This window comes from Hipposideros armiger, unplaced genomic scaffold, assembly GCF_001890085.2.
Source record: "Hipposideros armiger isolate ML-2016 unplaced genomic scaffold, ASM189008v1 scaffold_88, whole genome shotgun sequence".
Classification (NCBI taxonomy): Eukaryota; Metazoa; Chordata; class Mammalia; order Chiroptera; family Hipposideridae; genus Hipposideros; species Hipposideros armiger.
The window spans coordinates 2,471,263-2,499,177 of record NW_017731438.1 but is presented as its reverse complement, the minus strand read 5'-3'; the positions used below and the strand labels follow the sequence as shown (position 1 = coordinate 2,499,177).

The 27,915-nt window shown below is 41.2% G+C and overlaps 1 protein-coding gene across 1 annotated transcript in view; it reads right to left on the bottom strand.

Annotated features, from left to right (window-relative positions):
* SFMBT2 (Scm like with four mbt domains 2) overlaps nucleotides 1–27,915 on the bottom strand; it is a 209,111-nt gene that overhangs the window by 37,273 nt on the left and 143,923 nt on the right. Inside the window, exons 9-11 of the mRNA XM_019644530.1 lie at nucleotides 21,973–22,062; nucleotides 15,253–15,379; nucleotides 2,059–2,172 (exon numbers count right to left, since the gene is read on the bottom strand). Of these exons, the coding sequence (XP_019500075.1) occupies nucleotides 2,059–2,172; nucleotides 15,253–15,379; nucleotides 21,973–22,062 (331 nt within the window). The remainder of the gene's footprint in view (nucleotides 1–2,058; nucleotides 2,173–15,252; nucleotides 15,380–21,972; nucleotides 22,063–27,915) is intronic.

Below are 27,915 nucleotides of genomic sequence, written 5' to 3'. Positions count from 1 at the left end.
CACAAATAATCCTAAATCTTCCAACGTAAGTGTAAATTAACCCCAACAAAACTTCTAAAGTTGTCTGAGTTTGGTGGGTTTTGACTTGAGAGTTTGCCACAGGAAAGCAAAATGCATGTATATGAAATAAAGCAAGAAAAAATAGGAGAAGTAGACACTCAAAGTTTATCTGCTCTTGATTTCACTTAGTATTCAGTTCCAGTTTTACTATGAAAAAGTACAAATTTGTGATCTCTAAGGCAAAAAATGAGTACAGAAAAACTTGTCTAACTCAGGCTTTGCTAGTAAAGGCGGGAGTGTCTGAATTATGTCATATTTTGGTAAGGAGCCAAACACCACGGGCCTGGATGCAAAATGCAAAACAAAGAGGAAACATTATGTTCACATTAACCCATATGTGATTTGGCTCCAGAAACACGTGAAGGAGAGAGGAAGAGGATACAGGACAGGAGGTTCTGCCAGAGGCACAACTAAGACACAGGGGACTGGGCCCCAAAGCCAGGGAGGACCTGACTGTTGGCCATGCTGGCAGACTGCCAAGAACATGCATCAATTTAAGTGAGGAGAAAAGAAGAAGAAGAAGAAAAAAAAAAGAATGTCTTTGAGACTGAAAAAGTTATCTTAAGCTCAAAATTTTAGAAATATGTTTAAGTAGGGGGAAGATGTTACTTTCATTGGGTGAAACTCATTGAACAGTAGAGTTTCTGTCAGGGAAGAACCCCTGAAAATCCACCTCCGTCTACAATCTGAGCTACCTTCTTGATTTCACAGCGTCCCACCCCACTCGTGATAAACATCCAGTAGGAAGGCTTCAGGTTCCCTTCAAAATCTGCTGATGTTAGGGAGTAAGAGGTCAACTGTGAGATAGCAACGTTGTGAGATTCTACATAAGTGTACCATACAGGACAATTAGTACACACACAGTGTACATGCTGCTGCACTGCTAGACAGCACTAAAGCTAGCACCCAAAGTACATAAAGAAACTATGAGAAATACATAATCTCTTTTATAAAAAATTAAACCCCAGTATCTTTAAGGACCCACAATTTTAAACACCATATCTCCCCATGTATAAGACGCACCCTTCTTCGAAAAATTTGGGGTGTAAAAACTGGGTGCATCTTATACAGTGGTTGTATGGGTGCAACAAGAAGCGCAAAAAAAGTGGGAAATGCAAGTAAAAAAATCTACAACCACCGTATAAGATGCACCCGGTTTTTACACCCCAAATTTTTCGAAAAGGGGTGCGTCTTATACATGGGGAAATATGGTAATTTTTTGATACACCTTAGGGTAGATAAAGCAGGGGTTGGCAAATTGCAGCTCGCTCGCGAGCCACATGCGGCTCTTTAGGTAGTTCTGTCTCAAAAGTTTGCTAACCCCTGGGGTAGAGTAATGAATGGTAAGATTTATTAGGTCTGAAGATTTTTCAACAGCACCATTTCATGATAATGACCTATAACAACATACGTTAAAACACACTGTTGTATATAGAAGTATGTGTGCTGCTGGGTTGTTTAACTACTAGTATTGTTTTAATTTGGTATTTCTGTGATCAGAAGGATGTGACATAAAGTACAGTTGAAATCTCACGGGTTGCTTAGTCATAAGAGTAGCTCAGTGTTTATATCTAGGTCAATAAATGACCGGGACCAATGATGACCCTTTTAGGGGAAACCTCATGAGAAAAAGTAGTCCTTTCTGAGATATAACATAAAAATATAGTATTTAGCTTAAATTTTTTTAATCAAAATAATGAACTGCATGTAAAACTGGGAGTGAAGAGTCCAGATATTGAGCCTGTGCCTTCAACTGTCTCATCACCGTGACTTAGTTTGTCACCGTCAGCCTGTGAAATGCTTCCAAATATTCATCTCACGCGGATACTTCAAGGATAAACGAGATAAAAATATTGGCGCTCTATGGAAAATCTAAAGTCTTTTTTTTTTTTGTTGTAAATTTTCACAATTTGTCCACACTACCTTTACAAAACAGCCTATTCATTCACCCCGACCCCAGATGTTACCCGCCCAAGCTCCAGACTGGGTGATACTCACAGGCTGTTTTGTGTGGTGTGGTCAGAGGGTACGAATTCGCTTCACACCAGCCCACCGGGAAGATGTCCATGGATTCAACGTCAACAATAAATTCTGGAGCGGGAGTCTGCAGACCTGCATTAGAAAGTCAAGACGACAGGTACAGACAGGCTTTACCCACAAAGGCACTGAGGAAGAAAGGGACATACAGAGCATCCCTGAGACTGAATGTTACACATGAAACCAACAGCGGTCTTATGACAGATATAAGTGCCTGAGTTATAACACAGCAAGAGTACAAGGGGTTCAAATAAAGCGGGGGTCTGGAAAAGAGAGGCACTTCCCGCTGAAAACGGGAGGAGGAAGTAACCGAGGAACAACTGGCCTCCAAGCCGGAAAAGCTGGAAGAGGGAACGAGTCCCCTCTTTTCCTAAGAGAAGCTTTGAAATGGAAGGCTGTGGCTGATTGTGCGGTGGGGCCACAGGGCCCACGTTTCACCCAACACCAAGGGAAGGTCAATGGTCAACAGAAGAAAGTGAAACGTCACTGTTGAAAGGAACTAGTAAGACTCTATTGGGCCGGCCGAGTGGCGCGATGGTTAAGAACTGGCTTGGGACGCCAGAGGGCCCCGGTTCGGATCCCACATATGAGGGCCAGTGACACTACCATGTGTAGCCAGCAGCCAGCGTGAGCGGCCAGCAGCCGCAGTGAGCGGCCGTCCAGAAGCCGGCGACTGATCTGCCTCGCCCGGGAGGAGTGCAATGATGGTGCCAACTTGGGCCAGTGAAGCGACGTCCTCCACAACTAGACAGAAGAACAAAGATGACAGCAACTTGTCTGTTTCCCTTCCCCCAATTCCCCAGCGCTGTTCCCATCCCCCAAAATCCCCAATAAAAATCTTAAAAAAAAAAAAAAGACTCTATAACACCACTTAAGAGCAGCAAACACAGATGACACGGATTCTCCAGGGAACGTGTTCCCTTATCAGTTTCACTGGGATTATGTATTTTGCACTCAGTTTGTGGCCAGCCGACTTTTGCCACGTGTCACAGCAACGTCATTTACGTACTACTGTCTTTTGAACGGGGGTCTGCCAACCTATCACATCCTGTTTCCTAATCGTAATAATCAGCGTCATAGCTGAGGCTCTGAAAAAGAAACGAGACCTGGATGCAACCTTAGCTAAAGTTTCAAGGCGCTCTGGCCACTGAGAGAATAAATTTGAAACCCAGCAAACCAGTGAAAAGAAGAAAATTCTACACGGAATCAATAGTTCTTAAGAAAAAAAAAAAAACTCTAAGGAAAGGCACTTTGGAACCAAGAATCAAAAGGTTCTTAACAGTGACTCACTGGCTCTGACACTTAATCTTGCTCGGTCTCGGTTTCTTGACTGAGAATCAAGATGGAAGTAACACCGAAGGAGCCCTCACACGTCCCCGTCATCACACAACGTGTGATGGATTCTGAATCCTCACTTCGTAAGGCTAAACACCAACAAACACAAAATGGTCCAACCCTTTTTAACTCTGGCGTTCACTACAGTTACATTGGTTCCCAACCTCTTCTCACCATCTAGTAGATATTGTGAAAACGGAGCATGTTATTTGAAAACAAAGGTTCCCAATTTAGTGCTAAACCAATATAAAGTGTATAAAGTGCCCTGAACGCTCTTTCAGCAGATTGTCACGCACACATATTATCAGTGCCATTAGCCACTCTGAATTTGATTTTTTTTCTTCAAAGAAAGCAATTACCGATGATCAATCCTGCCTTTTGCTTGATGCTCCTATAATTTAAAAGATACATCAGCTAAACGAATGCAAGCAACTTACAGGGATGATTTTTTCAACACAGCTGAATGACTAGAAATTGTTTCTGTCTCATATTATATAACCGAATTGTGAAAACAAACGGACACACCGTTTAAAATGGAGGCCAGACAAACTCTCATGCTCACGTGACTCAATATGCACTACTGACCCCAACAGGAAGAGGACCCAACAGGAAGTCGCCCCAACAGGAAGAGCCGTACTTCGCATCTCCGACAGGAAGTGATACTACTTTACTACCTGGGCTGGAGGAAGATTCCTATTTGCCCAGTAACAGCTCAGCCAATGGGAAGTCACTATACTTTGAACGTTCAGTTTCCTCCAATGAACTCTTCGTTTACAACTGTCCCCTTAAAAGAATGTTTTTCTCCCTTGTTTCTGGATTTTCCTGGTTCGCCATTAGACCACATGTCCCAAATTACAAATCTTTGTGGTTCTCAAATAAACCAACTGTGCTGGAGAAACATCTAGCTGTGTGATTGTTTAAGATCAAGGCAGCCAATATTGAACCTAGTTGTCAAAGAAATCACCAAATAAATAAAAAGACATCCAAAACAAACCAAAGGTAAAGAAACTCTCCAAGTAACTTCAAATGTGGAGGTGATTTTTCTTGTCCTGAAAGGGTACATGATTCTCCGAAGAGTGCAATAAAGAGAGTCACTGGGCTGTTTTCCCATTTCACAGGGCATGTTCTATTTTCAGACTCACAAAAATAGCCTGTTCCTTAGCTACTCAACAATTTTGCTAACAGGCTGATTTCATCTACCAGATATATCTGTATTTCCAGATTTATGTCTGGCTACAAACAAGATTTTCAAGGTCAAAGTAGTACTTCAAAAGGAAGCATAAAGTGAACTTGATAGCTTATTCCTTCCTGAATTACGACTTTGTCTTCCAATGTAGTGCTGGTTCAAATATCACATCATATTAATACTTTAATATATACACTTCCGTAACAATGTATACATTAATATATTTCTAAGGCTGCCTGTACAGTGCTTTAAAATACTTTGCTCATGCTTTCCAACCATTAAACAAATATTCATGAGCTACAATATGTCAACTACTGTATATACTCAAGAAGGTTATAGTCCTGCCTTCCTTTCACCCCCAAATCTGGCCCATTAAGGCATGTATTAAACAAGAACTAATGGAAAAGTGGGTTATTTATCATCCAGGAAAGTTTTCCTAATGCTGAAGCTTTTCTAAATTCTATGATGGGTACCAATTCTTTATTTCCCCTTTATAAACTTTATGAATCTAAATACATCTGGCTGGACTTAGAATAGTCTTTTAAAACACAGACCCTTTATTTTCTGAGATTAGCGACCCAGTAGTTTACAAAATAATCCATTAAAAATGTACGCAATGTTGCTTTCCAGGATTGCCCAAACTACCTCTGCAAAGCTAGGTGTTCCATGAAGGCCACTGCAATATTATCATTTCATAGAAAAATCTCTTACGAACAACACAAGAATGTGTTCAAACTCTGACTTTGTTTCAGCTGCATCAAGTCAATATGGGTTCTACTCAATTCATGCTTATCCAGAGCCTTCATCTCAAAAACTATCAGGAAGCCTCAACTTCCATTTATGGGGAAGAATTTAAGTTATTGATGGAATATAATGCCACTATAAAAAAAAAGTAAAAAAAAAAAAAAGTATGAGAAACCTCTTTATATACTTACATGTAACAACATACTCGTATATGGATTGTTAAATATACAGTATTCAGCCAGGTACAGAACACTGTGTATACATAGTATGCTACCATCTGTTTAAAAGGGAGAAAATAACATATATTTATATGTACGTGAGATAAATCTGAAAGGAAATGCAAAATACCAATATAGCAGGTGTTTGCTGGGACAGGAACTGAGTGACAGGGGGCTGGGGGGAACAGGGCTGGGAGAGAGAATCTGACCAAAGATCCTTTTATGTTATTGTTGGCCCTTGTGAATGAATTACCTGTTTTACAATCACAACTCACTTATCACCACAATAACAACACAAGATATTCAGAGAAGAAAGAAGGGGTCTCACACATGAATACGGTATTGTCACAGAGGTCAGATTAATTAATGAGGGACAAGTTACCTTAAAAAGAAATAAAGCTAACCTGTGAATCATGTCACTACTAAGAGGAGAAGGACTTTCCAGACTCGCAAAGCGAATGTACAAGTAAGAATCACTTTGGAACCTTAAAGTAGTTTCGCAATTTGCTGTATCTGGAGACTTTGTCCCCAGAGCAGCAGATACCATCCACTGCCACAAAGTGCCACTTGCCCTTCTAACTGCAGAGACTGTGTCATGGCTTAATCCAGCAGATGACTCAGGGCACTGCAATAGAATCAGTGATTTGTTCTATTCAGAACATCAGCACGAAAAAAAAAAAAAAGGAGACAGCTTGTGATGACGCTGAAGTATCTTCTTAGAAACACAACCTTACCAAACTCCTGATGTGACATAATTGCTCCATTCCCAGCAAGTTAAGGAAGAGAGCACGCATGAGCTAGCATGGGGGTGCGAGATGCTGCTGGGGGACCAGAGGCCGGAGGGGTGTGAGGGGAGAGGCCTGTGGAAGGTAAATGGTTTTCACTGACTCCAGTAACAGAATTGGAACAGCCCCTGCATTTCAGTTACAAGCAGGGATGAGAAGAAAGGGAAGAGGTATTTAAGGAAACAAGTTAACCTTCCGCAGTACCCTCATTAACAGTTAAAGGTCACCCCAAATTGTGATGGGCTCAGTGTGCGGCTCAAAGGTAAAGCACTAGAAGAATGAAAAGCTAGTTGATTATCCGTGAGCAACCAAGGCCTGGATGCTGGAAAGCCCACAGGCCACCTGTCAGGCTTCTTCCCTTCCATCTGCAGGTGTCTGTCTAGGAATAAGATTTAGAGCATCCCCTCGTCAGCTCCGGAGCTCAATTCCTACAGAATAAAGTCAGGAGCAAAACTGTGGCTGGCAAGGTCAAGATATGACAGAAAACAGACAATCTAAAGGAAAACCACACACATGCCAGTGAAGTGTGTGTATGGAGAGACAGAGAGATACCCTTAGGACACTGCAAATACGTACAGCACTTACTACAGGCCAGACACTTTTCCAAGTGTTTAATCCTCGCCATGACCCTAAAAGATAAGGATTGTTTTCATCCTCATTTTATGGATGAGTAAACTGAGGCACAGAAAAAGATCAAACAGCCAGCAAGTGGCAGATCCAGGATTCGAACCTAAGCAGTCTAGCTCCAGAGCCATAGAAAATATTTGAGGTAGGCAGCTTTCTCTTGCTCTCGTTTCTGTTTCTGGTCTGGCTAGGATCTGTCTCATTCCTCTTAGGGTCCCCCATCCCTTGTGCAGAATTCCACGATGAGGCAGCCACTGCCTCCTACCACGGAAGGGGAAGGAGACACATTACCCCACCTGCAGGCAGATGTTGTCGGGCTCAGGCCTCTTGAACGAAAAGGTGCTCTGCTTTGATTCCTGCTGCAAAGCCTTCTGGAGGCTTTGCCTTCCAATCAAAAAGCCTTCCTCCAAATGCCCATTTTGTGTAAGACAGTCAGAGCCAGTTCTGTTACTGGCCGGACACCCACGACCTAGCATGGGCCTTTGGGACAAAACACATCCAGGAGTATGAAAGGCCTGTTACGTGGAGAGCTCCCACCAAGGGGCCACCTTCTCTAACTCTGCAGGAAATACTGCTCCCATGTGATCCAAGCAGCTTCTCCAGAAACGGTCTCGTGCAGACCAATACCTCTTTTTAAACCACCCACAGCAGCTTGAAATGTAATTGTTTTCACATTTGCAGTTTCCTTTGTTTGATTTTTGCAAGTGTCTGTGAAATGCTATCCATCACCTGAGTTTTTCACAAATTCCAGGAAGGCTTAAGGGGCAGCTTTCTGCACCTGGTCTCCTAAACCTGATAGGCTGCCTCACATAGGTTTCTTTGAACCACACCACACTTGGCCCATTCGATCCCCTGGAGTACTTTCGACTGTGTGCATAGAATCATCTGGGGAGGGTGACTTTAAAATGCAGATCCCCAGGCCCTGCTCTAGGGGTGCCCTAAGTCTGTGGTAGCCCCAGGAATGTGCATCTTAGTAGGATTCCCACTAATTATGATATGGAAGGTAGTTCCTAGAACTGACCCAAGCATATGAGAAAACTGACCAAGGAGTTTTTGAATTTTAGCTTACGAGTATAAAATACCTCAGTGTCTCCAAATTCGGTTCACAAAATAGCAGTTCCTAAGGGAATGCTGTGTCCTAAATGGCATTCTCGTTCAGGAATACAGATTTTATTTATTCCTCAAGTCTATCCAGCAAGCACTGAGTGAGCAAAGTGTACATGAGCTTGTGTACAAACACCGTGCTATGTGATAGGCAAAGATGGGAAGCACAGCCCCGTGTAATGGCCCCAGTGCCAAAGTCAACATCAGGACATCTACAGACACAGGAAGTGGAGTATAGGCTCCATGCTGGGAGGTGAAGTTGAAATGAAGTTTTGCTCATCACCACCTCTGCTTCCTGGGCCCTTAATACTACGTGCCAAATAGTAGATTAAATAGGCATTAATCTACTCAGTCAATTTCCACAACCATCCTACAAGGTAGAATCCATTATTATATACATTTTATGGAGCTGTACACATAATGAAAGCTTTTAAGCTCACAGTGTACTCAAGACCACACATTTCAGAAGTGTTTGTCGGGAGGGGGTGGCTGAATGCCATGTTATGGAATTCGAGTCTTTACTTCTTCAGAAACACAGACTCTTTGAATGTTAGAGGAAAGCAGTGGCTTTACAAAGCCAACTCTTAGAGCCCCGTGAAGAGAGAAAGCAATTAGGAGACTACTGAAATCCTAGGAGTAAGAGATGAGGACCTGAACTAGAGTGCGGCAATGAGAAGAGACAGACAGAGAGGAAGAAGGGGCCCTGGGGCACTGAAGTAACTCCCTAGTCATGGGGTCAGTGGGGGAACACAGACAAGAGTTACTCTAGAGTTTCTTTCTAACTTGGATGATGACTTCATGCTTTCTAATGGGGGTAAAATAATGGTGCCATTAGGTCAGGTGGGAAATTCGAAGAGAAGAGCAAATGTGGGGCCCAGAACGGTGACGTCTGGTTGGGAAATTGTGTCCACATGGATGCTTTGTGGGTAGATGAAAATGGGAGTTCTGAATGTGTTTCCTGTGAGTGGCAGGTATCTGGATGTGTCAACACTAAATTGCTACTTGAAGTCACAGAGAAAAATGAGATTGTACGGGCACCAGGGAAGAAAAGGACTTTGAAGAATTCTGACCTTTACGTGTGAGGAAAGCAGAACAAAGATGAAACCCAGAACACTCATCTAAGGAAAAGTCACTGGGGAAGAGAAACCTGCCCAGCCAGTATTCCGGAAAAGACAGAGGGGAGACTTTGAAGGAGGGATCAACGTAGGTCAAATGCTGCAAAGAAGAAATGGGACAGAACCAACCTAGAGACAGAGAATTACAAATGATTGCAGAGAAGCTTACAGAAAAAGAAAACATTCTCAGTAAAAAACAAAACCCAACCAACCAAAGCAAGAGATGGAGAATTGCTATTAACCTTCTTAACAAGAGGAAGAGAAAACTGAGCGTGAGGGGGAAATGGAGACAGAGAAGGGAATTACTAAGTAACAAGAGGGCTATGATACCCACCATATCAGGTGTGTAAGTCATTACACCGTGTGCCTGTGTTTACCCACTGCTGCCCTCAACCTATGAGGTGAGCTAACAAGGCATATCTTGTATTATTACTTAATTTTTAAAATGATACTTATTGTTTATCAGCTATCTTGATGAAAAGAATAAGCCCCCATCATTTCATTATGTAATCTAAGATCTTGTATATTCTGATTTCCACAAAACCAAGTTTTCTTTTATAATTAAGGAGAAAGATGGAATGCTGGTTATAGCTAATTGGCTCTCAGCACCCTTTCTCCCACAGTCCTCTCTGCCTGCAGGGGATGGAGACCTGGAAAATTAAACTTTCAGACGCCCTTGCACGACAGAGTACTGGGTTCAAAATGGGTTCCACTAATGATATCTACTTGTGGGAGCTTCGAAGGACAGACTGAGGCAGAGGCAACCTTCCTGCTGTTATGGCTGGTGGCAAAGCAAGGTCACAGAGACTGTTAGCAGCCGGACTTGGTACATCCATATCTATTCACGAGCTTCAAGGGTCTCTCGAGTTCCAGTGTTTCCTCACTAGCTTTGTGGTTGTGAGAGGGGCTGGAGCCAGTGGCGGCCAGCGATCGAAGCTTCCTTCCCATGGGAGTCCACAGTGGCCTTAAAATGAGGAGGCCAGTGGTGGCCCCATGACTTCTGTCCTGCAGCCCTCTCAATGACCCTGTAGGCACTTAGTGTCCTGTTATAATCCCTTCCTGCTTTCCTGACTGGTCCTGGGGCAGAAATAGACTCTACTTCCAGTTTCTAAGTTCTCTGGATCCTAAAAACTCATTTTATCTTCGCTAATAAATACGGAAAACTTACAGCCTGGTGTTGAGCTATTTATCAGAGTAAATTGCATTTTGCTGCCCCCACATTCCAAGAAAATCTGAGTTCTGAGTCTTGACAGGCCTGAGGAACTTCCTTCCGACCTGATTTCAGCATGTAGAACAGCGCTGTCCAAAACACCTTTCTGTAAGGGTGGAGAGGTTCTGTATTTGTGCTGTCAAAATAGGAGTCACTGGCCTCACGTGACAATCAAGCACTTGGCTGAAGAGAGTGCAAGTGAGGAACTGAAATTATAATTTCATTTGAAATGAAATAGCCATGTGTGGCTAGAAGCCACACACTGGACCGTACATGAATTCCAAGGAGGTCCATCCAAGACTTGTTTTGAAAGGGCCCATGAATCATCTGATGCATTTGGTGCATCAAATATTGTATACCCATGCAAATGCATTTTTCTGAGTGTCCAGAGCTTTCATCAGAATCCCAAAGTGGTCTGGCCCACCACAAATGTAAAAGTTCTGTGACTGGGGACCATGCTAGGGGTGCCAGCATTTCTCAGTTCTAATAAGATCACTTGATCTAAAGTAGATGTAATTTTCCAGAAACCTGGTACAGGAACAAGCTAGGCCCTCTATCAAAACACTTTTGCATGCCAACCCTGGATTTGGTCTTCATCCTTATGGAATCTGACATGGAATCAATTTTTGCCACAGGGGGTTCAGGCACGAATATCCATTAGCCATACTTAGTACGTTACCTCATCCATTCACTTACTCACGTATTCATTCGTCAGATATTTGAGCGTCTACAACGTACAGAGGAGAAGGAACGCAGGAAGTCAGCCAATGCAGGCCCCTGGAACCAAGATAGAGCACAGCGGAGGAAAGGGATGGGCGGGCTGAGCTGAGAAAAGATTGGCTGAAAGTCTACAAAGCAGTTAGATCTCCACATCCCCCACTGTTTCTGCACAGCCAGGTGACATCTCCACCCAGGCAGATGGCTGCAGGTTTACCCTGGAGAAAAGATGAATCAGAACTTAGCGTGGACAACTCTCTCAGAGTGAGAATAGGGAAACGACAAACAGGGCACCAAACAGGGTTATGTGAAAGTCCACTCACTAGAAGTAAAAGGCCTACACCCTTCCACCATCACTCCCAGCCACAAACTGGAGCTGAGTTAAGGCACTACTAGTCACAGGTAAAGAGGGCGAGAAGATGGTCCCTGCAAGCCTGGCCTGGTCAGGGACGTGTCCTGCAATGCACTGTGCTGTGTTCCGACCTTCAAGGATGCCTGAAACGTAAAGCAAGCAGAGAAAAGGAAACCAGCACAGGACCGTGTGCCAAGGCCTGTCTCACCGCAGCCATGAAGCTGAGAGAAAGTCACACATTGCCACTGGACAATTCCCAAGTGTACGCATTTCTCAGGGGGAAAAGGAAAGATCATACCCTTCCTTGAATTGTCACTGTGTCTTGTGTTTAAATGCCTACTCTGAAATTCTACAAGAGGGACAGACGTACAGAGTCCACACATGGCTCATGATGGCTGGCTGTCACCTGCGGAAACCAGGGGCCACATATGTACCAGACCCTGTGTGTTCTGTGCTTGTCAATACGGAATGGGAAGTTCACAGGCAAAGGATGCAATCCCTGGACTCTCAAAAGCTACTGTCCAAAGCTATACCCAGCACAGATCCACAGACTGAAATTTATGCAGTATGTTCTACACAATGGAACTGGGGAACACCGGGTAACAAACCCTCTGAGGTCGTCCTTCTCTCCCCACATTCCAAGGGCAAAGTCTGTTTTCATTCACAAGCGCTCCCAATTTCCAAACCAGGTTTCAGTGCTCACATTCTAAAGATCGCTACAAAAGTTCCTGCAGTGGCACTGACTAAGAGAGCTAAATGGCTTAGCAGAAACGAAGCCTGCTAGTCACCGTAACTTTTACAACAGGAAAGGAATTTCTGCCTCAGCTAAAAGGCTAAAAAAAAATTCATATTCAGGAATATGGAGCATATCCCATCTCTTCTGTACGGGCAAAATAATATTAATAGTAATGGGCACCAAGAGAAACCAAGGAAGGCAATGAAAAGATGCAGATGTGCTATGAGGGTGAATTGAACACCCATCCCCTTTTTGTCCCATAAAAAAACGATCTGAAATAAACGGGAGGTTGACTCGCATTGTGAGGATGCAGACAGATGTACCAGCGTGTATGGGTGCAAAGCAAGAGGTATTAAAAGGGAAGGCAATATATATTCAATGATAATGGTCATAACTGTAGCTACGATTAGCTAAGCGGAATGTTTCCATATGAGAAAGCTCTATTAACGTCCTTTCCAAAACACAAAGCCCCATCATCGCTCACTATCAGCGGCTGGTGAGAGCTTGACATGCTTTCCAAATAGGCACCTAAAATAATATTACACTAATCTCATATATTTTATTCATTGCTCCCCCTTCAACATCAGCTCCTTTATGGACATTTAAAGGACTATCTGGCTTCCAGAAAAGTTAAATATTAAATAAAAACGATCATTTTAATGACTATAAGTGGTCAATTAGCCATGTGTTGAAAATAATTCAAATCAATTTGGTGCACAAAAATAACTAATAAATTGTTATGAAGTCCTTCATAAATTTGAAGTGTCAGATAAATGGTCTATAATCAGAATCACCATCATCATAAAAACACTTTAACAGCCACAAAGTGACCAAGTGGATCTGTAACATTTTGTCCTCAGGACAGAAGAAAGAAAATTCTATACACACAAAACTATAATGTTTTATAATTATAACAGCATTACAAAATTATAATGTTGTGAAATAATGAGACGTAAGCGCCAGTAAGCTTGCTGTCCCCTCAAAATATATATGTTCAGTAAAGGCCAAAACCAAAACAAAATCCAAGCCAAGTTCAAAGAAACTGAATGGAATTTTACTCTATTTGATGAGACAAATACATGATTTTAACCAATAATTCCAGGTGGATAATATTCAACAGATTGTTGAAATTTTTTTCTATAAATACCTACAGTCTGGAAAAATGAACAATTTACTTTCATATCTGCTTCCTGGTGCTAATTTTCATTACTACAAGATGACAGCACTCTGGAGAATAAAAAAAAGAGCTGCCATGAACTGACTTACATTTCTTTGCTATAGAAACCAGAAATTCATATCCAAAGAAAAACAGTAACAAGGAGACAAGACTGTCAAAAATGTCAAATATACACTAAATGTTGCTCATCGTTCTTTTTAAGAATTGGGAAGCTGTGGGGTCTGCTGAATTAAGTGGCAAAGAAGATGTCAAGAGCAATGAAATTGAACCCCAGGCATATCTTAATGGCTTTGTTCATTTTCCCATCTGTAAAACTTGGGACACCCTTCCTGCTGCCTGTGTTAGGTAATTAAGAGCTGTGAAGCACTCTGGAAGTACAAACTGCTAAATAAATTAGGACTGCTGAAGAATTTTTACCATAATGTGCTAAATAATCATGATGAAACATGGGCTTTGCACTTCACCATTCTTGTTTTCAAATCAATAAATGGAAATGAGACTCCGATCTCGTAGTATACGGCTTGACATACTATTAGGTAGCAACTCCAAGTGAGGGATCCGAAATCACAGAAGGGATCCTGTTTTCCCAAGAGCAGTTGACCCACCTTTACATGTCATAATGCAAACAAGGTCACGTTCTATTCCTGTAGTCACCGAAATGTCACCATTACGCCTGTGTCTTTCTGCACTTTAGCTAATTCCAATTGGAGTCCATTCTCCTTAAAAGTCCACTAAGCAATCAACTTTTTGAGAACTTCCTCTTATTTCAAATGGAAATTCCTAAACCATAGTAATGTTTTAAGCTACTGTCTGGGAATTCACGACAGCTATGACATTCAGCTAAAGTCACTGCCCCCTCCCCTTCCCACTTTCTTAGACCATAATATTGATGAGATGGTAGGTTTGTCGAAAAACTTTGAATGCTTTTTAGATTTGCTTACTGAGAAAGTAAGGATGAAGATATTAGCAGCAATGCTATGACCTTCCAAACTTCTATTCCAATGATGGTTTGAGCATGTTATAAGATTTGAAATACGGACCAGGAAAGCTGACATTATTTTATTATTCATATACAGGTCTCACTGTTTTTCCATCTACATTTTAAAAATAACTACTGAAAAGCAAACAAAAAAACAAAAATCTAAGGAATTTTAAATCACAGAAAGATGGGAAACCTTTAGAGCTCAAATCCATTTTAATTCTCTCTCACTGAAAATATATCATCTAGAAAATATAGTCTTCTATCTAAATCCAAAATCTGATCAAGGTTTTGCTTACAAAGGACATTGCTCTGTGAATTCTCTCTACAACTGTAAATAAAATGTAGTTATAACAAACAGTTCAAACACCATCAAACAAACAAGCCTATATATATATATATCCTGGTGTATATATATGTATGTATATATGTTTGGGGAGAAAGTCCTCTCCAGTTACTATTTTAAGGAAAAATTAAACATAGACAGAAGAAACCAAAGTAAAGGGTATTATTCACATTAAAATGCAAATATATAATTCTATCCTCATAATAACCAAGACCTCAAATACCAGTTTTAATGACTCATATTAATTTAATTGTGACATTAGCACTCATAATCATCGGTGTCAAAAGACCGCTGTGTTCCAAACATAATTATCACACCAGCATCTCATTTCATGAAATTATTAGTTAAGGGAAAAGCCTCTGAAGGAATTCGTATTTGATTAGTTTCACTTATTTAAGAACACTCAATAATTTAAGATGTTTAAATAAAAAGGACACAAAAGGGGCACATCTGAGAAGTGTCGGGGTCTTCTGCACCATGCGCTTTCCGGAAGGGAATTCTCCGGAATGATTACTAACTGTGCGTACCTTCCAGGTGAAGCCACATCAGCCTCCCCTTCACACTGACGACAGAGGCCACGCAGAGTTCTCCTGGGTTCCTGGGGTTCACAGCTTCAAGTTTCATGTTCTTTGTGAAACCCCGACTGAAGGATGTCTGAAAGAGAGAACTGACACTGAGCCAGTAGATACCACAGCAAGCTAGCATGTGGCAACACAGCCGGCCAGCTGGTGAAGCAGAAATGCACACACACAGACCTCATTTAGAACATGCTTGTTCATGTGTCTGTCTTTCCTGCCACCCATGAGGAAAACAGCCACGCCTTCTTCACTTGTGTCCCAGAAATTAGAACTCGCTTGGCACACAGCAGGTGGCTAATCATACATGTTGCGTGAGTGACAGAATGAATACATCGTCTTTTCCTTACTCCTACAGAATCACCGAGGCACAAATCATTTCTTCTACTTCCCTATCTTCCTCACTAACGTCAGACCTGGGCATCTCTCAGGAGTCTTCACCTGGCATCGCCTTCCTGCAGCCTGAAGAAGTCCCTTCACCATTTCTTTCAGTGCAGGTGTGCTGGGGATGAATTCCCAGAGTTTTCTTTGATCTGAGATTGCCCTTTTTTGCCTTTGTGCTTTTGCTTCTTTATTTTTATTTTCTAAATTCACCTTTTATAAATGTACATGAGGACAATTCACTCTGTTTGGAGCACTCTTTTACGAGGGTAGAGCTGTTAAATGAATGCATACAGCTGTATGGCCACAACTACAATCAAGACACAGAACAGTTCCTTCACCTCCAACACACCCTTGCATCGTCTATTCAGGTATCACTTCCTTCCAAAACACTGACCTATTTTCTGTTCCTCTAACGCTGCCTTTACCATAAAGTCACAGAAACGGATTCATACACTCTGTAGCCTTCTGAGTCTGGTTTCCTTCACTAAGCAAAACGGATCTGGGAATCCTCTGTGCTATTGCATGAATCAGTAGTTCGTCCTAGTTGACTGTTGAGTCATCTGTGTAGATGTACCAGTTGATCCATCCACTTACCAGCTGACGCACATCTGACTTGTTTTCAATTTGGGGAGATTGTGCATAAAGCTGCCATAGACAATCAAGCACAGGTTTATGTGTGAACATAAGCGTATTAGTCAGCTCTGGCTACCATAACAAAATACCACAGACCAGATGGCTTCAACAACAGAATTTCATCGTCTCACTGTTCTAGAGGCTGGAAGTCTGAGATCATGGTGTCAGCAGGGTCGGTTCTTCTGAGGCCACTCTCCTTGGCTGCAAGCTTGCAGATGGCTGTCTTCCCCTTGTGTCACTGCATGTTTGTTCCTCCATGCACATGGTCTATGTTTTAATCTCCTCTTCGTAAGAGGACACCAGTTATACTGGATTAAGTCTCACTCATATGACCTCGTGTTACCTTATTCACCTCTTTAAAGACTCTAACTCCAAATACAGTCACATTCTGAGGTCCTGGGGGTTAGGACTTTAACATATGGATTTTGGAAGTACATAATTCTAGAACATTGTTTTCATTTCTTTAGAAATAGGATTGCTGGGCCATATGGTAAATGTGTTTCTTAAAAATAACAAAAACAAGGGCCGGCCGAGTGGCTCAGTTGGCTAAGAGCTCGCTCAAGAGTTTGAGTTCTGAGCAACAGCGGTTCGAGTCCAGCCCGAGCTGAGCAGCCGCTGAGCTGCCAACAGGTAGCAGGATGGCTCAGCTAAAAAAAAAAATACAAAAAAAACAAGAAAAATAAACCTGCCAAATTATTTTCCAGTATACCACTTTGCATCCCCAATAGCAGTGTGTGGAGTTACAGCTGCTAAACATACTCACCCACACTTGATATTCCCAGTTTTTTTATTTTTAACTACCGTATTTGCCGGCGTATAAGACGACTCGGCGTATAAGACGACCCCCTAACATTTCCACTCAAAATACAGAGTTTGTTATATGGTCGGCTGTGTGCGATTTTGCGAGTGTGGTAAAATCGCATAACAGCAAAATCGCATAACAGCCGAGCATACACCCAGCAGCGCTGCTGATGCCTGAACGGTATGTGGAATGAAGTGGGCGGGCATCGGGAGGCCACTATGGCACGGGGCAAGCACTATGGGCAGTCTATCTGAAGTGTACCTGGCGTATAAGACGACCCCCCACTTGGAGGCATATTTTTCAGGGCCAAAAAATCGTCTTATACGCCGGCAAATACGGTATTCTATCAGGTAGGTTTAATGGTATCTCATTGTGTTTTTAACTTGCATTTTCCCTATGACTAATGTTGTTGAGCATTTTCTCACGTTGCTTTGCCATTAATATATTGGGTTGTCGGAAAAGTCATGACGTATTTTTTCTGTTTTTCATTGCAAAACTGTGTCAGGACTTTTCCGACAACCCAATATTTCTTTGGTGAAGTGTCTGTTTTTAGTCTTCATTCTTGAAGTATATTTTTATAGGATATAGAATTATAATGTTTTATCTTTCGGCACTCTAAAGATATTGGTTCACTGTCTTTTGGCCTTCGTTCTTTCTGATGAAAAGTTTGCCATTAATCGAATTGTTGTTCCTCTATTTGAAATGCATCGTTTTTCTCTGGATGCTTTCAGGATTTTTCTCTTTATATTTGATTATCAACAATTTGACTATGGTGGGTTTCTTTGTATTTATACTCCTTGGGGTTCACTGAGATTCCTGAATCTGTAAATTTAGATCTTTCAGCTACTTTGGTAAATTTGGGGCCATTATTATTTTTTTTTCTTCCACAGTCTCTGTGGCCATTTCTTCTGGGTTTTTAATTACACATGATATTGTCCCTCAGATTCCTGACATTCTCTTCGTCTTCTCCCCAAACTGCTATCAAACTTCTTTTCCTCTCTGTTCTTCAGACAGGATCATTTCTATCTTCAAGGTCATACACTGTTTCCTCTGTCATCTCTATTCTGCTAGTAATCCTTTCCAATGAGTTTTCTTTTTTCAGATATTGTACAGTTCAGTTTTAGAATTTCTCTTTTTTTATACTTCCTACTTCTGTTTTGGCACTTCCTATCTTTTCATTTATTCCAAGAACATTTTCCTTTACATCAATGCTTTTTTAGGATATACCAGAATTACCTAGAGAGCCTTTTGAAAACACAGACTGCTGGGCTTCACCTGATTTGAGGTGAGGCCAGAGAATCTGTATTTCCGACAAGGTCCCTGGTGATGCTAAAGCTGCTGGCCTAAGAGACACACTTGGGAACCAGTGCTTTTCACCACGGAGCTTAGTTATAACAGCAGTTTTAAAATACTAGCCTGCTAATACCAATATCTGGGTCACGTTGGGTTTGGTCTCTGCTAATTATCTTTTCCACAGAGAATGAGTCCGATTTTCCTATTTCTTCATGTGTTGAGCAACTCTGGATTGAAATCCGGATGTTTTAAATGGTTTGTCATAGAAACCCTGGATTGTGTTATATTCCTTGCCTGTTTTAGCAAGCAATGACGTTGGCTGGACTCTGTCTCTTGAGAAGAAGCTCAAATCTCAGTTCAGTTCTTTCATCCTTAGAAGTTAGGCTGCTTGGGGTTTGCCTGGCAAATACATGGTTCAGGGACTGGCCAAAGATTCAGGCAGAGTTTATACCCAGAATTTGTGGTTCCTCCTCCGGTTCTCCCCTGTTTGTGACTCCCCTCACTTTCCCATAGCTGTGGTTGCGCAAATTCTGTCACCAGGTTCATCAGGCCAGAAAGATTATAAGTTTTATATCACTGTTTTAGTTATCCCCTCTATTGCCAACTGTGGCTGACCTCAGGCCGCAAGTCTGAAAATATTGGGATGACCACTCCGTGCTCTTCCTTTCTACTAAACACTTGTTTCCCTCCAGAATCTGCCTACTTTTGTTCATTCTGCACATCCCTCAGGTAGCTGTTTTTCATTCTGTCCAGAGTTTATAGTTGCTATCTGTGGGAGGATCAGTGAGCTTAGCCAATATGGGAAGCAAAACTTCTTTCTAAATAAATATAAATAATATAAATTTTTCCAAAATCAGCCACTACTATAAATTTTAACCAGACATTTCAATACTGTATAAATATATCTATTTTGAAATATATAAACTGAAATAAACTAGTTCCTATAAGAGATTATATCTCTATGTGACCCATGGAAGGAAACCAAGGTAATTCACATTTACCTGTCTTTCTACATACATTAAGTTGAAATGAAAGTCTATCTTTATGTAAACAGAATGAAATTACCCAATGTATGTTAAGTAACCAATTTGCTCCATTCCTTTATGTTCTTTTGAAAATAGAAATCAAAGTTATTCTAGATGGGTCTTTTCCTGTAAGTCTTTCTAATTTATCCATGCACATTATGTATTGAGCTTCTCTCTGATAATACAACTCGATAGGCTGCCTGAAAAGCCTCTAAGTAAGTTAAAATGCATTTTATCCTACTTGATAAGGGAAAGCTACAACTGCATAACCTATTTTAGTTTCAATTCACTGCTTGAGGGTAATTTATAAAGGATCAATGGCAAAACGGTTACCTGTGGGTTTCTTTTACTAAGCATTTGGCTGTGTCAATCCATTTCAGAACTGCCTCTAATTGTTAAACATCCGCAGGGAAATGTCTTCCATGCATCCACTTCCACACTACCTCTCCTCCGGTACACACGAGATGTGTGATTAAAGAAATGCATTCATCATAAGCATTCCATTCAAGAGCATATGTAACAAGCTACCAAAACTCAGTGAGGTACCAGGAGTGCAATGCATCCGCCAACAGGCAGATAACAACCCTGTGCATTAAATAAAAGGAGAGGCAGAAAGAAGGGGGCATGTTTGTTACACGTGCATTCCTAATGAGTATGCCAGCACGTTTATTAAAACAGATTAAACATGGGGAGCAAAATCCTGAAAGCTCAGAGGCCATCTGGGGATGTGGCTACTTGCTCCACTATTAAAATCCATTTGGACAACAGCTGGCTGCATGGGAGCAGAGGACAGATAAAAAGGAGCCTTGGTGGAAATACGTTGTCACATAAGAGACAACTCCTTAAATACAGAACTGGGAGGACTTTCTTCCCAGAGCTAAAGAATCAGGGGAGGATTTTTTTTCTCTCTTGTCAGGTAGAAAGCACAAAGTCAAAGGGGTTTGGTGATGTGCTCAGGTGTCTTCATGATCCTAAACGGAAGGCAATAAGCCTCACAGGTTCTGTCACCAGTGACATCAACATGATAAAACGTGTAATAAGATCGCACAGGACTTTGTAAGCCTCGAGTGCTAACTGGCAGCTAGCCTCACGGTGGCATGGTTACACCGCTGTCCCTTTGTGCCACCTAAACATGCAGCATACAGTTCTTTGAAAGCAACAGGAGAACAGCCTTTGTGCAAGGCAATGTCACCCAAGTACAAAATTCATTTAATCATTTACGGAGCCCTGATTTCCAACTCTGCCACTGATATGGTGACCCAGTAATCAACCTACTTAATTCTCCAAAATCCGTTTCTGACTTATGCTCAGTGTTGAGCTTCTCTCTATTAGGCCAACCCTTTCCGCCTCCCAGTTCTCATATCCTGTGACCCCACAGCGCAGATGATGGGTGAATGGCAGCGAGTCAGCAGCAGTGGGAAACCATGTCTGGAAAACAAGTCTTGGATTTGGGAGCACGTTGCACCATTGCATGTGCAGTCCCCAGTAGATGGACAGCATCTTTTTTCCTACCATAAGGAATTAACGCTCATCACTAAATACTCATACATGTTCAACACACTGGGCTCTACATTATGCCTCACTCTTTAAACGGAGACAATAATCTATGTCCCTTTTCATAGCTGGGGTTGATGAAGTTTAAGTGAATAATTCATAAACTAGTTGATATAACCAACTCCTATTAACTAAGCAAGGGCACACCCATATGCCCATGCACACACACAGACACAGACACACACACACACACACACACAGTTTTCTGTATCACAAAAATCCTATTACTATGCCAATAAGCCCTATTTGGACAAGGTAGGGGCTTAGAGGAAGCAAAGGACAAAATTGTTGGACTAGCCTCCTACTAAAGTAATCCATGGCAAAAAATTTGCAATCATATTTTAAGAATATTCCTCAGGAGCAGAGAATCTCCGATCAGTGGCCTATCAATATTACACTCCATAGCGAGTGCACAGCTAACGGTGGCACAGGTGACCAGCTGTTCATCAAAGTTTGTCCTCCTTCTTCTATGGTATGGAATCATGGCTGGGCACAGTAGCTCCGCCAGGGCATATCTTAAAGTCACTCACATCCTGGTGCAGCCAGGTCACTGGTTCTCCCAATGGAAAGTGAGTGGAATGTGCCAGTACTAGCTACAGTGCTTAGAACAAGGGCTGTCTTCTCCTGGGTCTCTTTCCTGTCTGCTCACCAGATTCAGATGATGAAACCAAAACAGATCTAGCCCAAGTCTCACCACAGTGAGAACCACCCGCTCACAGGGCACCGTGGACCCTTGCCGAAGTGACAGAGAAACTTATAAGATATTCGAGCCACTATACATTGAGTCGTCAATTTGTGACTACAGTCCAGCATCACCAGATATCCAGGCTGAAAGAAGGACTTCCCAAAAATGACAAACGTTTTAGGATCCCGTGGTACACGGCAGCACTCTACTCTTGCTCAATGAGCAGAAAGCAATCGATAAAACTTATGGTGAGCAACGTCTATGATACAAGAAGTAGCAAGAAACAAGCTTCTTACATTTTTGAAGCAGAAAGGGGGTGCTTCTTCTGTTCCGTGCTGCTTGTGATAATCTGCCCAGTCAAAGTCCTGGCCACAGAATCCTGTGCATGACAAGACACAACAAAACAGCATTAATCAAGCTAAGTCTCAGACGAAGGTGCAGTGTTATAGTGTGGCACTAATAAAAATAGTAAGGGGTGCAAACATAGGTCCCCAGAGGGTGAAGCCTTTTTTTAGGCCTGACAGCACATCAGAGTTTATTAGCGTCAAATGAAACATTTTGAAAAATGTCAAGAATTCCACACAAGTAAGCTGTACACCATCAATACTATAATGCGGTGTCTGAAAGCAGGTGCAGAAGATAGAAGGTACCCAAGTCAGAGCATGCTGGTGGGTTAGGTCTGCGTTGGGGGAGAATAGGTGAGATATTGAGGGAGGGGTCCAAGAAATACTTATTCATATGTACTAAATTTAATTAAATGCAGATCTTACCAAAATGTATTTTTTTCTTTCCTTATTCATTTTTTTTTGGGGGGGGGGTGCAATGAGACAATATATATTCACCATGACCACCATGATAAGACATAGGAGAAGGTGAGAGAAAACAGTTCTAAATCATAAAATAAGAAAAGGCATCAGGTGTATGGCTTAACCTAGATAGAAAAATACCTCTTAATGTGAGTATTTGCATTTCCTGTAAACAAAGGATAGCAATGGAAATAAAAACTACAGTACCAGTTAGGATTCATTGAAATTGTGCCCAATGTCACTATACCCTTCATTTAGGGTTCCCTCTTTATTGGTTTCAATGTATGTAAAATAAATCAATAAGGGGTTTCTTAAGTATATTTTTGACAACAGAAGGAATTGGGGGAATTTCTTTTCCCCATAATGTCATAAATTTATACCTGCAAATCACGTAGCATGGGGACTTTAGTTAGTAAGTCTCCCAGGTACAGAGCAACTATGGAAATGCTTTATGAAAAAAACTCAAGATACTGGTTGCTTCCTACCTTCATCTGCACTGGCAAGGACAAAATAGTATTCTCTTCATCAAGTAAGCTCAACGTACCCACTTTTTCTAAAGATGGCGGACGGGGGTTAACCAAGGTGGCAGCTGTCCTCCTCTAGCCCAGGGACTGACCTTTGACCCTCCCATACCCTGCTGACCATCAGCGCAGAGGTACCCACTTCCTCCTAAAACATCCCTTTCATTCTGTAAAGACCGACAATTCCTCGTTGCTTTCCAACAAAGAGATAAGAAGTCTCAGAGTTCTGAGACACTGTGTACTTGTTCTAGTTAGTTCTGAAGAGGCTCTGTACATGTCCACCCCCTCCACCCCCACTCTCTCCAGAGCTGTTTGTCCAGCCCGATGCTCTTGCATCAGAGGTTTCCAGAAGGGACCAACCCAACTTTCTTCTGAATAGTCATCAGCAAAACACAACGTGACTTAAACAAGGAAATGCAAGTTTCTGTACAATTACTATAATCCTCCACTTTAAGAGTAGTCTCTCTTGGAACTGTTTTGGATCAAATCCTTGCTTTACTGTATAAGAATAAAAGAACTCGCCAAAAGACACCTCAACCTGGTGAGAAGGTACCTAAAAGTACGAAAGGTAGTAAACCAGGAAGGAGCACTTGTTTTAGATCTAGCTCTACCAGGAACGGAGTGAACCAAGGTAAAAAAGTAAACTCAATCTTCAGTGCCTGACCTTATCTACTAATTCACAAAGTAAAGAGAAGATTTTTAAAGTCTCCTCTAGCTGTTGCATTCCAGGATTCAGAGCCACCATGACTAATATTTTACTGTTGGAACTTACGGCTTTTTCCTTCCTTCTGAGGTTAATGCTCTTCTCTTCTCCTAAGAGAAAAGCTCGGCAGGGTTGATGGAAGAGAGGCTATGGAACAGTCCCTAGAGGAGCTCCGAACACCTGAAGACAAGATGACTCCCAGCAACGGGAGGGCCCTATTTTTTTAGGGATGCTGCCAACTGACTCTTAAAGTCAAGATCTCCTTCGGTTCTGTGTCTCTTCCCCAGACCTCTCCTACTTTCTTAGTTAATTTTGTGAGTAAGGACATCTCATTGAGATCATGGCGGATGGGGGGGGGGTGAGGGGGAGATTGGGAAAAAAACCTATAGAAACTAATGGGAAGCTATGTTCTGATATAACATGAAATTTAGGTATTCTTTATGGTCAATACCTATTCAGATAAAACTTTCAACTCAGAAGTCACTTCTACTCCCCCTATAGACAGACATGTAGCTGGGTTTTCCATAATCACGTTCATAACTACCAAGCTCCAATGGGCTTTAACCCACTCCATAAAAATGTCAGGCTCCATGGTTTCCTGGACCAACATTCAGTTCTCTATATGCAGTTTTCAAGGCTCTCTATGGGGCGCCGTTTTTTTTTAATTAAAATGTATTGGGGTGACAATGATTAGCAAAGTTACATAGGTTTCAAGTGTACAATTCTGTAATACATCATCTATATACCACATTGTTTTCACCACCCAGAGTCAGTTCTCCTTCCATCACCATGGAGCCATTTTTAATCTAATAATTTCAAGAGATAACCAAGTCTTGTTGGGTATGTAAGCAACAATTAATTATTCTGAACTCTCTGATTATTCTAGAACTCTCTCCTTTCCCTGAACATGTGAATAGCCTAGACTTTTCCTCCTCTTTCCTCTCTTAGGGACCTTTATTCACTTCATCACTTAAAATTCTTTTCCTCCAGGCTGATAATGAGCTCTCTTTATAAGGGGGTTCTGTGACAGCTTAGAAAAAAAAATGCTACATAAAAACAAATTGCCATGGCTTGTATAATAGAGACAACAGGGGTCAATTATACTCATTAATCAACAAAGACAGAACAAGAAGTACTAAGGGCTTAACAGCAGCCAGGAAAACATGTTTTAAACCCAGGAGGGAGGAACATAGCAGAGGGGAAAATAAAATAAAAGGAAATCAAAGCCCCCTGGGCTATTAAAATTTGCAACAGGCTGCCATAGGACACTGTTGAACCATCACTAGAGTTACTTAAGCTTTTATTAGTGTTTATTCTGAATGAAGCTCCGACTTTTACGGGTCCAAAAGAGAACAGGTTGATGACCCATTTCCATAGGATACAAATTAATTGACATAAGACATCTATCTCCATTTGCAAACATTACAATTGGCAATGTAAGTAGACAATTCTTTCGAAAAAACATTTGGCAGTAAAAATGTTCATGAACTTTGAAACAATTTCATTTCTGGGAATTTATCCCATAAAAACAACCCTAAAAACTGAAAAAGTGTTACACATTAAGATAAAATGGCATTATTATTGACAATATTGGGGTGGGAAGAGACAACTTTACATCCAAATATAAGAAATGATATGAAACTTATCCAGTCTATGAAAAGTCATGCAGGCATGAAATTGCACATAGTTTGTTTTAAAAAAGACGCCATGAAAAATGACTGTCATAGCTTTAGATGAAATGATTTCTACAAGCATATACAAAATTATCACACTTATACTAAAAAATATGCAAAGAAAAAGACCAGAGGCAATGGAAGAAGAACTTATTAGTAAATACCAAAATAATTATCTGGGTGGTGGGACTCCTGGAAGCTTTGTTCTTCTCTTTGCATTTTCCAAATTTTCACTAATGATCACAAATTATTTCAATAATAAAACTTATTTGAAAGCATAGCATCCTTGCTCCATTTTAAAAGACAGTCAAGGTACCGGTCAATTAATCAAGTGTTAATTCAGCACATGGAATACACTATGACTGCCTCCCCAGAGTACATGCTAACAGAATCCCAGTTGTATCCAGTTCCTACAGGAAGTCAGCCCTCCTCAATGCCAGGAAGTGACTCACGACAACTCTGCGACAGTCATGGTTGTCTCAGGGCCCTTGCCTGGGACTTGGGATGGAGTGGGGGGAAGGATTAAAAAAAAGACTTCCCTCTCTAATAAAAGATACCACAGGAGTGAGAGCTGCTCTTCTATGATGGGTGGATATGAAAAAAAAACGTACAGTCTTACTAAAAAATAAAGACAGCAAAAGAATATTATGTTTGACATCTACCAGACTGGCAAGAGGAAAAACAATAGTATGAACCCACGATTATAAAGGCTGTTGGGAAACATACTTTTCTGCATTTCAGTTAGGTGTAGATCTTGAAAAACCGCTATGGATGCCAATTTGGCAACGTGTCAAAATCTTTAATAAGGTGTTTGCTCTCCAACCTAGCCATTTGTTCATTCACATATCCATTCGTTTAGAAATATTTAGTAAGTGCATACTACCTGCTAAGCAGAGTTCCAATACTAGAGATACAGAAGTGAACAAAACCAACCAAAATCCTTACCTTCACAGAGCTTACATTTCAGTGGAAGGAGACAGATCATACACAAATATAGGAAGTCAGATGATCACAAGCGCTACAGAGAGAAAGTGGAGAGGAGAGACAGGGAGAGCTGCACTGGGAAGGCCTTAACGAGAACGTGAAATGTAGGGGAGTTGAGGAAGTGAGCTGTGTGACTACCAGGGGGAAGGGTGTACCACGCAGAGGGATCAGCAACTGCAAAAGCAAAATTCTAGCAAGGCTGCAAGTTATAAAAAGATGATATAATACAATGTCAATTTTTCAAAATTAACCTATAAACCCAGTGCAATGCCAATTAATATCCAATGGGGTTCTCTTTCAGAGCTGGTACAAACTGATTTTAAAATTCATGCACAAAAATAACAAGACAATTCTGGAAAGAAAGAAAAAGTGGAGGGATTCACCTAGCAGACCTCAAGACTTATTACAAAGTAAAATCAATTGTTTTTAAAGTGGGATATTTGCTCAGGAATGGACAAACAGACCAACGAAACAGAATAAGAATAGGATATGGTTCAGACCCATAAAGGGACTTGGTATATGCCAGTGGTGGCATTACAAATCAGAAGGGACATAGCAGACTATTCAATTAATGATGCTGACAATTGGTGAATTTGAAAATCCAATTCAAGCAACAAAAAGAAAATTAATACTAAAATTGTTTTCTTTCCTCCTGACATGCAAAAATTAATTCCAAGTAGGTTAAATAGAAACAGATGAAAAACAAAACTGCAAGACTTTTAAAGAAAATACAGATGAACATCGGTAGAAAACATTTTGAAAGATACAGAAACAAATCATAAAAGAAAAGATGGATTTTTGACTACATTATAATGGAATACTTCAATAGAACATAAAAGAAGCATGAAAAAGATGGGTATAAGGGTTATGGGGACCTGAATTCATTCAACACTCGTTAAGCTATTCTAGCTACTGGGGATGTATGGAGAACAAGACAAAAATCCTTGCTCTCACGGCTCTTTCATCTTAGTAGAGACAGGGTTTTTACAGAAGACAAAGATGTAAAATCTTATGTGTAAAATCTGACATGATAAAAAGTTCAGTGGAGAAAAGCCATGGGGGGAAGCAGATAAAATCGCTGGAGGTGGTGATTTCTGACTGATATTAAATAGGGCAGCCAAGAAAGACCACCTCCAAAATCTCGATCAAACATGGCAACGTATTAGCATCTGTTTAATCAAGGTAGCAGGCCCATGAGTGTGCACTCATTTTCTGCCCCCTTCGCTATGTCGGAAATACAACAGATTACAAAACAGACTAAGTTTTCATTAGTCAGTGTCTGAGGTTTTTCTGTAGGAAAAGTGAACACTGATAGGGTTCACTATTTTGAGTCTCGATAATAATTAAAATACACCTTTACTTCCAAAGTGTTCACCGTGTAGGAGTGTTCTCAGATGGCCAGCTGGTAGAGACAAAGCGCAAAAATAAGCGATTTACTTCAGTGTTCGCCCACACATTTTACAACAGAAATTTAAAGGCTAAACATTTTTTACAAAGGTCCCCGAGTGGGGTGTTTCCTCCGCTAATTCTATGACTGATCTTTGATGTTCCA